Raw genomic sequence first — 11,711 nt, 5'->3', positions numbered from 1 at the left:
TCTAGCAACAGCCTGGGGCCTCCGTATTTTAATTACATGTGTTCTTTGGACCAAATTCATCCCTGTTGAAACATCATCAACTGAAATGAAACTCCACAATGGAGGAATTTGGCCCAATGTGTTTTTTTTCCCCTCTGTATTATTAATGCATCTAACACTGTTGCAAATAACTTTTTATGTTTCTGTCTCTCCAACTTTTCTAAGCAAGCTCACTTGGTTTTCGATGCCGTTTTCAAGTAGTGAAGAGAGATGAAGATAACTTTTCTTGTTAGCCCTTATTATAGGAAGAAGCTTTAAGCAATCGGTGAAAGTCATTCTTGCAGTACAGGTGACCTCTATCCAGCACAACGCTGCAGCTCTGTATTTAGCATAAGCAAGCTGGGTGCTTTCCTTGTTTTACCAAATGGAAACTGTGATTATCAGTAACGTTGCTGCCGTCTGTTCTCTCTGTGGGCACCGGAGAAATCCAGTGACACCCACTGTGAGGTGGGCTCGTTTCTGGATGGGGCTGTTTTATGTGGGACCTGTTCCATCAAAGCCTGGCTGCTCTAGCAGCAGTGAAGATTTCCCCCACCCCCATCCAAGAAGGGTTTCTGAGAGACTGGAAGCCAAAATACGTCGAGAGTTAGGACTAAAATGCAACTTGTCTCTTTCTCAAGCATGCATAGATATGTGGTTGATCTAAGGGCATTTCTTCAAGGCGGCATCTGCAGGAGGAGGCTCTGCCTATCTGGGCACGTGGTGCCACAGGGTGCAATTTTCCAGCAGGGTCTCCCAGCTGGAAACTAATGGACCAGGGAGGAGAGTCGGTGTGAGGTGGAGCGGTTGCTCCTCTCTTTGCAGCAACCCACGCAACGAGGGCGAGCCAAGCTCCGTTGTCTGCAGCAGCACTCCCAACCACTCACCCGCAGCAGTGAGAGGGGGAGCAGCCAGCGGCCAAATCTCCGTGGCAGACAGCTTCCAGGGCAAATGGAGGGGCAGAGGCCAGGGTGCAAACCTGCAGCTGCTCTGCTGGCTGGGTCCTTGCTCTCCTCCGTCCTCCAAGCCAGCAGGGTCAGAGCCCTGCAAGGCTCCCCACTGATGCCGCTGCTGGAGGACGTGATCCCGGAGAACATCAGCTGGGCTGCCGAGGAAGCCCAGGGCAACAAATCCTCAGAGCACGCGTTTTTCTCTCTGGATTATCAGCATGTTCAAGTCCCCTTTGAAATCACGCTCTGGATCATGCTTGCATCCTTGGCCAAAATAGGTAAGGCATCTTGAGAGGGTGAGGAAGGACGGGGGTCTCCGTGGGGCCGGTGTGGGCAGGGGTGGCCTTTGCTTCACCTCTTCTCCAACCTTGGAGCCTGAGATAATGTGCCAAGTCCTAAGGATGCACATATCGTGTGCCAGACATACTGCACGCCCAGAAAATAACTACCCAGGTGCATTTTAGGTCGGAAATGATGGTTTTCCATCTAGAAGTTCACACCTGTGCATGGTGTTGCTATCAGTAGGAAAACTATCAGAGTTTCCAGGGATTTTATGTAGCTGCAGTACACACCACGGCGTGCATTCATCTCGATGAGCTTGCCAGCCGCACTACATGCGGGTTGGCCACCGACATCTTCATCTTAAAATGAAGACTCCTTGGTCTTAAAGGGTGCTGCATATGGCCAGCCGCAGGGAGTAACTCAGTCCACGTGCGGGGTGTTACACAGCCTAAAATAAAATCTCTCTGCATCAAGGAGGTTATCTGTGAAACGACACCTAAGAAATTATATTTTGTATAACTTGGACTTCTTTTTTTTTTTTTTTTTTTTTTTTTTTTCCAAAACTGGGCATAGGAAAGTGGAAATTATATATTCTTTCTTCTTTCCTCCAGAAATTGTGATTACTTCTGTTAAATTACTGCTGTAAATGTTTTTAGTATTTTTTCTTTTTTTTTTTTTTCCTTCTCAGAAGGGAGAAGTCTCTGAGATTCATTTAGATCAGAATTTCTTTCAGATGGAAATGGTCTTTTTGTTTTGCTATTCTGCATATTACATGATGAGATCTCAACTCTGTTAACATGCATGAAGAAATAATGATCACAGATTTTTTTCTTTTCTTATTATTCCTATTCCAGTTTGGTTTGTTTCATTACTTTCTTTTGATAACTCACCTCGAGTACTTGTAGTGGTTGTCAGCATTTCTCTCCAACATTTGGTGTTGCACAAGGCTGGCTTGATTGGACTTTTTTCAATGTTGCCTTTAGCTTTAAGTGTTAATGGTTAAATAATATTAAAAAGTGGCACCATTTATAATTAATGAGAATGCTTTTTGTGATTTTTTTTTTTTTTTGATGTATGGAATCTGTATTGTGTTTAAAATTAGCAGTTGCTATTTACGTTAGTGCTGTAGATGGCATGCTAACTAGATTACATCATAAATAATTCCAAATACCTTTTCATTTATGCAGATTATTTAGTTTTTCTATTTGTGTATTACCTAAAAATATATCTTTAACCTTATGCTATCATGAAATGCAGTCTGAACCAACAGTAATTTTAGAAAGTTTGGTATTTTCAGTAATCTTTCAGACTTTCTAGCCAATTTCTAATTGAGCAACTTCACCTTAATTGTGTGCATTTATTACTACTACTCCAAAGCGTAGCCTGCTGAAGGTGGAAGCCCGGGGATCCTCCTCACCCCAGTGAGGAGCTGGTTGGTGCTCTTCAGCCAGTTTGGGCTGATGAGGTAATATATTTTTTTTTTTCCTATTCATCCCCTTTCAGGGTTTCATCTATATAACAAGCTGCCTTCTGTCGTTCCCGAAAGCTGTTTATTGATATTTGTAGGACTCATCATGGGGGGAATCATCTACGGCTTAAACGACAAGTCACCGCCTGTTATGGACAGCGACATCTTTTTCCTCTACCTGCTGCCACCCATCGTCCTAGATGCAGGGTACTTCATGCCCAGCCGTCCCTTTTTTGAGAACATCGGCACTATTCTCCTCTACGCGGTCGTGGGGACGATATGGAACGTGTTTGGGATCGGCTTTTCCCTGTACGGGATCTGCCAGGTGAAAGCCTTTCACCTGCAGGACGTGTCGTTGCTCCACAACCTCCTGTTCGGCAGCCTGATCGCCGCCGTGGATCCCGTGGCGGTGTTAGCCGTCTTTGAAGAGATACACGTCAATGAAAAGCTACACATTTTGGTCTTTGGTGAATCGCTCCTGAATGACGCGGTGACGGTGGTAAGGACTTGCCTTTATTTTGAGTATTTAGCATTCAGAGGAAGGATGGGCTGATGCTGAGAAGTGGGACATGAGATTTGCAGAAGGAAAAGGCATCAACAGCCTCTTCTAGCAGAGGACTCCTGGTCCACTTCTCCGGCTGAGGTCCTGAGAAGCTTTCAGGTGAACATCTCTTCGACTGTGTGTCTGGAGATAGAAATGCAAGTGAGTGCCACAGCACTCCCCTGGTCAGAGCCTGACCTCCAGAGAAGGATGCTGACCCCGCACTGGCAGAAATCCCGGCAGCATATTTTAGTGTCATGGCTACATATGGCCATGTCTGATGAATATCTTGTTAACGGCTGGTTTTCCTCTTTCCTTTTTCACCCAGGTGCTCTACAAGCTATTTCGATCTTTCTGTGAAATGCCAGCCATCAAAAGCGTGGATGTTTTTGCTGGAGTTGGAAAGTTCTTTGTGGTTGGGCTAGGAGGAGTTTTAGTAGGTCTTATTTTTGGGATGACCGCCGCCTTTACCACGCGATTCACCAAGGATATCCGTGTCATCGAACCGCTCTTTGTCTTCCTGTACAGCTACCTTTCCTACCTCACTGCCGAAATGTTTCACCTTTCGGGGATCGTGGCGTAAGTATGTCCAGGCATCTCGTCTGTCCGGGAAAGCTTTCTGGCTAGATTTACTGAAAAAGTATCAGAAAAAAAATTAAAGTAAGTTTGCTTAGTTGGAAATCTGTGTATGGCAGCGAACAGAGAGTATAAAAGCTCTAGCGGTGTAACCCCATTTCACACATTACACAATTACACGTCAATGGTAATAGCTGCAAGTCACAAGCAATCCAGATTACTGCTGGGCAAGCTTCAGATGGCTGATCGGTTTGTGTCGGTTTATTGAGGAATGTTTATTTGAGCTCCATGTTTTTCGTTTGGAAACCCTGAATGTTCAAGCAGCGAGATGTCTAGAGGGTTTGGCAGAGCCAGAAGAGGTTTTCTTGGCATATTTTGTTATTTTCCATATGTGGCCCAGTCAAAACTAACATTTGAAGAGCTGCAAGGAGGATTTAATCAAATCCTCAGAAAAGTTTGGTCTGAGTTTCCAGCACGTCTGTTCTAGCACCCTCCTCCTGACCTGCATGCCCTACCTACCGGCTACCTTTGGGTGGTGGCCCCGAAGGCGTGCTGAGGCAGACCTTAGGGTGACAGAGCCAGTGAGTGATGGGGTGGGAGCTGTGTATCCCCTGCAGAGCTGAAGCCTGGAAATATTCCCACTGTTTGGGAGTGGAGGGCTCTAATGGAAATCTCTGCTTTGGAGATTCAGACTTACTGCCAGAAGTTCAGACACAGCTCATGAGTCTGGGTGCCGTCCATCATCTCTGTCTCCAGTAATGTTTGAACTCTGCTGGCCAATTTCAGCCAAAGTTGTCAGAGATCAAGGTTTCAAAGGTACTAAACCCAAACTGCTTGCAATTTATTACAGCACAGTCAGTCCTATGCGCTCTTCAATCTAAAAAACACTGTGGAGCACGGAAGGGTTTACTCCAGGAGGCTTTTGTACAAGCAGGGTGTAGGAACGTGGGGCAGACGAGAGCTGCCTGTGTCCTGCAGCCGAGTCCCATGCTGTATCAGATGCCACCTCGTGTATTCCCATGCAACTTTTTGGATCAGCGAAGAGAAGCTATTTGTTTCTGTAAATTCAGTCTTTCAGAAATTATAATTTATAGATAATACAGTTAATTTATTTTTCTTTTTACTGCATAAATCTTTCAATAAAATGAATAATTTTGGGCCAGATCCTTCAGTTTTAAGAGAGTTAACTGAGCTTTGGGCTTACCTCGTGCGCTTCCCTTGCAGAACAGGTGCTGAGAAAAAAATGGATATAATAATCCTAACGGTCAAACAAAGCTCAGCTTGGAAAGCAAAGACATGAAAACCAGAGTGATTCAGCCCTGGTTTCTGTGGGCTGGTATCTGTTGCATTTGGTTCTCCTGCCTAAACGAAGTCAGCTGGTGCTGAGGATCACAACCACCTATTTGATATTTCCCTAAAGACTATAAAGTGCACTTAGACTGCATTGATAGCTACCGTGTAAACAACTGTAAATCTGATAATAACAAAGATAAAAAGAAAATTTAAAAAATTAAGTGGGGTACCAGCAGACACAAGAGTATCTGGGAGATCTGTTTTAAAACTAATGATACTGCTTTGGATAGAAACCATTCCTATATCTTGCAGATTTTTTTTTCCTCGAATGGTTAATAGGAGCAATATTCTAGCATTACTGAAAACAATTCTAGCTCTGGGAGTAGGTAAGAGAAAGCCTATTTATAGGAGCGTAAGACAGAACGGTGAAATAAATATGCTGCATAATCATCATGGAGCAGAAAACATTCAATCCTAATGGTGTCTCTTTCTATCAATCACAATCTACTGTACCCATTATGGAACCCATTTTCTATTCTTTTGAATAATGCATTGTTTCTAAAGCAAAACAATTGCAAAGGCAGCTGATTCCTGCCCTGCTGCTCTTATAATTGCCAAATTATAAATGCCTCTTTTATACATCTTGATTTCAAACAATTCGTTCATTTGTGACCAGGGAATACTGTATTATAAGAAGCAGATCTTGGCAGTTTGTTTCTTTGAAAAATAATTTGATTGCCAAAAAAATCAATTCTACATAGCCCAAAAAAATCTGTGCATGCAACCCAATCTGCTAAACAGTTCTGCAAATGGATTTTTTCTTTTTTTTTTCTCCCCCCCCCCCCCCCCCCCCCCCCCAGCCCCCGCCTTGCCCCAGTGGCAGTGCCCATCTTTGAAGCCGTGACAGAACAGGCCAGGTTTATCCCCTGTCTGTGAATCTGGTGTGAACCCATGTTCTTTTCCCAAGAAGTGTTCCTAAATGACAGCTCTGGAAGTCACTTCCCATGAATGTTTGTTGGATTTCTTAATTCCTAGCTGGAGCTATTTTATCCACTATTTATTGAGGCAGATACAGAAACAGAAGAATTTATTTTTTTTAAGCTTGCGGTTCAATCCCTCTTCTTCTTTCTGTCTGGCTCAGTGCTTTATGCAAAGTGGGTCAGTCTGAAAAGGATAAACCAAAAAGACTGATTTCAGAATATTTTAAGTATCGGTACATTTTCTTAGGAGAAGAAAGATGGGAACTCAAAGAACATTAGCTGAAAAAAGGATTTGAATCCTGGTCTCGTGCTGCTGGATAAAACGGGATCTCTTCCCCCAGTAAGAGCATTGTGGCTTTTCCGAGCCTGACCTCTTGTGCCTCTACTACCCGCCCTCTCCCTGAAGCCGTTTTAATTTCAGACAAACCCAAATGTTTCTTTCTTCTTCAAAAAAATGTATGTTTTTTTCATGGCAATGAGGAAAAACAAATAATAATTATTTTTAAATGAAAGAAATGGAAATGTGTGGGTTTGGTTTTTTGTGTGGTGTGGGTTGGTTTTTGTTGTTTTTTTTTTGTTTTTGTTTTTTTGTTTTTGTTTTTTTGTTTTTGTTTTTTTTTTTTGTTTGGGTGTGTGTGTGTGATTGAATGCAAAGCCCAGTAATCAGCAGCTCACCGTGGGTGAAAGTGCACCTTCATTTGAAAAAGTTTGCTTGCTTGTTTGTTTGTTTTTCCTTTGTAATTTCTTATTTGTTGTTCCAACTCAATATCTGATAAGTATTTTCCTGTAATAGTGTTGCTGATGTTCTTAGCGCTTTAAGTAGAGCAGAACTGAATGTAGCTGCTGTTCATTCCTTTGTCTTGGTCCGACAATGGACGCAGAGTTGTGGCAGTGAAGATGTCTCAGCGACTCACTGACGAGCCAGAAGGAAAGTGGCCTTTGCTCCGCTTTTGTTAGCAGCGGTGCAGGTTAGGAGCCGCAATGCAGAGGCCGACAGAATCTTCCTGAAATAATTCAATAGCTGTAGAGGACGGAATCAGGGTCTTTGGTTTCGTACAGGTTATTAAACCACAACCAGAGCACACTCAGCTCTGCCCATCTGCAAACTGTCCTGCGTGCTGGGGCCAGGAGGCAACACTATTTTTTTTTTTTTTTTTCATCCAAGCCCAAATAATGCAAAGAATCTCCTTTGTGAAATTCTGGGGTTAAATGTGATGTTTTCCCTGCAAAGCAGTAGTGGCATGGCTGTTTTCTGAATAGTTCTTAGCTGAGAGGATACATTATGGGTAATGTGCTGCGGAGGCCACCACCTACCTTAACACCTATTTGCATCTATACGGGTCACCTACCTGTCCTGGTCACAGCTGGTGTTTGAACTCACTCTGCCAGACCCAGGGGCACTTCTGCAAACCAAGGATCTGCTTCTCTGTGGGCTTGTCTGCGTGTGATATAAGGTAAAGAGAGTTACCATGATGTCTTCTGTGAAAGGAGTTTTTAATACGATAAAACTCCATGTGGATGGCCTTACCAAATACCAATGGCAATCAGATCTCAGAAAAGTAAGGCCGTTTTGCTATTGCTGGTACGATATTTAGAACAAAATGTTTCTGTCCAGGTTAAAATATAAAAAATGGAGCTTCGACTCTTTGAGCGCTCAATCGTTTTGACCTTCTAAGATTGCTGGCCTGAAAATGTATTGATTTGAAAAGCTGATGAATTAGGCTAACCACATGTACCCTGTAACTTGAAGACCCAATTATCCATGAAAAATTGCAAGGCAGAAGTTTTAATTGGTGCTGCACACTTCTGAAGTGACCTTGGATATGTGATACCTGAGGAGGTCAGATGTTCCGACGATAGCAACAGCATTTCTTGGCTCATTGTGCAGCCTGATGAGTGTGCTTGAGCATTTTATTGTCTCTTGGTTGCATGGAGTCAACGGCTTCCTAGCTGTGCCCAAATAATATCCAGTGCAAGTCCGGTCGGGCTTAGAAATACGCAGTGTGAAGTACATTGTATGCTTGAGTTTCTCCAACTTTAGATTAGCTTTGGTCCCTTGGGTGAAGGAGTACAGCATTTGGGCTGCCACCGATCCCGAGTCCTACAAGAATCTGCTGTAGTGACCAGATATCAGCCAAACTCACAGGAGTCCTATTTACACATCTCTCATGCTGAGAAACAAGTCTCCCATTCCCTCAAATGTCTTTCCCTTATCCGGGCAAAAGAGGTGATGTGGGCTCCTAAGCATGAAACTCTTCAGCCCAGAACTGAAAACAGCATATTGTGATGGGAAGAGTTGGGTGTAGTTAATTGTAGGTATTGCTGTGTGGCTACAATAAATGCAATAGATGGTGAGTGGTTTAGCTGTTAAAAAACAGATCCAGACAGTCTGGTCAACCTATATAGCATCTTATTGTCCTGGTGCTCCTCTTGATGTCATTGGACTGATGTAGGAAGCGAATCACTACCCAGTGAGATGTCTGCAAACATCTAATGCTTGATGAAGCCTATTTTTTTATAAATTACAATGTGTCAATTTTGTGTGCTTAAGTAGAAAAATTTATTGTTTTGTTTTGATTTTCTCAGCATCATTGCTTGTGCCATGGGCATGAAACGTTATGTGGAGGCCAACATCTCTCTGAAGTCTCACACCACAGTCAAATACTTCATGAAGATGTGGAGCAGTGTTAGTGATACCCTCATCTTCATCTTTCTTGGAGTTTCCACCATTGGAGAAAATCATGAGTGGAACTGGCCATACATCTGCTTCACTGTCATTTTCTGTCTCATTTGGAGAGCACTAGGTATGGTGAAATTATAGATTTTAATTTTATATATATTATTATCTATGGGAGTGAAAAATGTGATTCCATTAAATGAGAGAACGCTCCTGCCCCCACCATCATCCTTTCCTGCTCTCTCTGGATGTGTGGGTATCCCAGATGTGAACGCAAGGACTGAAGTGGGACACCCCAGCTGATGCTTCCCTCCTCCTCCATCACTTGCTTAATAGCAAGTCTTGCATTTTGCTGTAATTTCCTAGTCTGTGCCCTCACCGTAGGCAGCACTGGTGCTAAATAGAAATTCTCATGACATCTATTTTATCGATACCTCTGTCTTAGACCCTCCTTTGATCGCCATGATCTCCTCTTCCATTTCAGTGTATCTTAGTCCCTTGGTATCTTCACAACAGGAGGGAAGACTGTAAGTACATAGCTTGGGATCAGAGAGCCGTGTAAAACCAGGGGGCCTCTGACTGCATATTCTGAATTGCAGAGATTTAAGGGATTTAATTCATAACAAGTTTGTGCACAGCAGCCTCCTTAAATGGGAAACTGGAGGAACTTTCAAACAGCTGTCCCTGGAGATGCTGTTCTGCTTTACAGAAGAGCATCTACCCAGCTTACTGCTGGGTACATGAGAATTGGGACTGAAAATGTGAGCGTGCTTCTGCTCCTACTCAAGAATTCCAGGTAAGGACTGAGAATGACAGAATTGCACAGAATCAGGGAATTGCTGAGGTTGGCAGGGACCTCTCGAGGTCATCTGGTCCAAACCCCTGCATAAGCAGGGTCAGCTGGGCAGGACCGCGTCCAGATGGCTTTTGATTGTCTCCATGGACGGAGACTCTACAACCTCCCTGGGAAACCTATTGCAGTGTTTGACCAACCTCACAGTAAAAAAGTGACCAAGACTTGGTGATAACAAGAGGAAGAGAGCTATACATGAAAATACTCTCCTGATTATAGTGGCTAAAGATAATCTTCTTGAGATCAGTTACAATGAAAGCGTGAGTCCTGGTCCCAGAATGCTCTGGGATCCCATTTTCACGCACTGTAAATGACCAGAAAAATAGATGCACTGTTTTACCGTTGTCCCCAGTTGTATCTTGCGCTGATTTGGTGTTCAGAGAGGCTGATTCTCCATTGCCTCGTACAGTGTGCAGTCACTGTCACCTAAGCGAGTGCAGAGTGCCTACCTTCTCCTTTATGGATGCCTTTATATATTAACTGTGTCTGTGAATATAACAGAGCACAGATTTTGGCCAAGAATTTGAGAGCTACAAAACATTCAACAGGATTTATGTTTACAAAACACTGAGTCAAACAGAGTGAACTCAAATTTGATAGACACTTCAAGAAATTGCTTAAATAGGACAGGCCATGATTAGCAAGACATAGCAGAATGGGTTTTATTAGCTGTTAATACATGCCAAGGTTTGTTTTAATAACTGTGCACCATAAATGCACTTGGAAACATGCTTATTAGTCAGTTGTGTGTACATTCAAATGTTTTATCACGATTGAGTGGTTTTCTCTTAAACTATTTGCTCAAAAGAAAAGAGGCTCTGAGTGAGTTCGACTTTTTTTTAGTTTAAAAATTCTTCATTGCAAGACATAAGGAACACAGTAACATTACAAAAGCACACCAGAAATCCTCCGGCTCTCTAAACACAGCTCTTCTGATTGCATTCTCAAATTATGCAGCACGTTATTGGAGAAGAGCTCAGCACCGCAACCAGGAAAGGAAACCCTCTTTCCATTCAAAATCCCCCCTGAATTAAATAAGAACACACAAACCAGGGCTGAAAATTGTCTCGCACATCTGATCCTGAATAGGGTGTCCCTTTTCTGCAGCACCTTGCTGGAGAGCCGGAGGTGTGCCGGGAGAGCAGGAGCCGGGCAGGGTGCTGCATAAAGCCGGGCTGGGAGACTCCTGCTGTGGAGGTGGTGGGTGAGGTTAGACCCTGACCTGCAGCTCTGGACGTGCTCAAGGCACTGGTCCAGAAATGGGAGGCACCCGTAGAGTTTGCTTGCAGGAATTGGGGACTTTTGGTTTGAGAGTGCTGGGGTTGGTGTGTAAGCTGTGCTCTAGTCCTTTGTTGGACCCTCCCAGTGCTCTACAATGAGAAATGATTCTGCTGAAGCCTGGGGACTGGAATTACTTTGATATAAGAGAGATCATCTGAAAAGCAAAATACATTAACTGCATGACAGCCCTAGTATTCCACTGTTTTCCAAGCACTAGGGTGATTTCCTTCTGCTCTTTTCTCAAGGTGTATCTCCAGAGGAAAATGTATTCTGCTCAAAATGATTAATTGTATGTCATTTCTTGGAGCAAACTGGCCTTGAATTAGTTTAGGGAATGCTAATAATAATTTATGAGGAAGGATTAAATTAAGACAAAGGCCAGGATATCAGCTCAACTAAATTTTGTTCTTTTAAATCATCGGCACTGCCTGAGCTTTACAGTAGCTGCAGATGTGATCCGAGGTATGCTTTATTTTATTTACGTATTTTTTTTAAGTTACAAAGAACCTTGAAACTGAAGTACTTCACATCTGCTGGTCTGGGCACGAGCTCCGGAGATGGGGAAGGTGTTGCAAGGTTCAGTTCATTGAGTTCTCTATTCCTGAGCATCCCCAGCTTTTTGTTTTCTTCAAACCAGTCTGATGCACAATCAAAGTTCAGATATTTAGATATTTTTAGTTGTATGTGTGTGGGAAGATGTTTGACAAGTACATTACAAGTGCACTATTTTTGAAGTTTATTTCTTTTACAAACACTCTTTAGAAGAGCAATAGTGATGTGGATCCAGCTAAT

At 43.1% G+C, this 11,711-nt stretch overlaps 1 protein-coding gene across 1 annotated transcript in view; it reads left to right on the top strand.

Annotated features, from left to right (window-relative positions):
- The first annotated feature begins 1,080 nt into the window (after nt 1–1,080).
- The window catches only part of LOC104012937 (sodium/hydrogen exchanger 2), a 28,860-nt gene continuing 18,229 nt past the window's right edge, over nt 1,081–11,711 (top strand). Inside the window, exons 1-4 of the mRNA XM_087748916.1 lie at nt 1,081–1,246; nt 2,754–3,217; nt 3,588–3,838; nt 8,695–8,912. Of these exons, the coding sequence (XP_087605042.1) occupies nt 1,081–1,246; nt 2,754–3,217; nt 3,588–3,838; nt 8,695–8,912 (1,099 nt within the window). The remainder of the gene's footprint in view (nt 1,247–2,753; nt 3,218–3,587; nt 3,839–8,694; nt 8,913–11,711) is intronic.

This window comes from Nipponia nippon, unplaced genomic scaffold, assembly GCF_047370975.1.
Source record: "Nipponia nippon isolate SJK-2023a ecotype South Korea unplaced genomic scaffold, ASM4737097v1 scaffold_12, whole genome shotgun sequence".
Taxonomy (NCBI): Eukaryota; Metazoa; Chordata; class Aves; order Pelecaniformes; family Threskiornithidae; genus Nipponia; species Nipponia nippon.
This window is presented reverse-complemented; position numbering and strand designations above follow the sequence as displayed.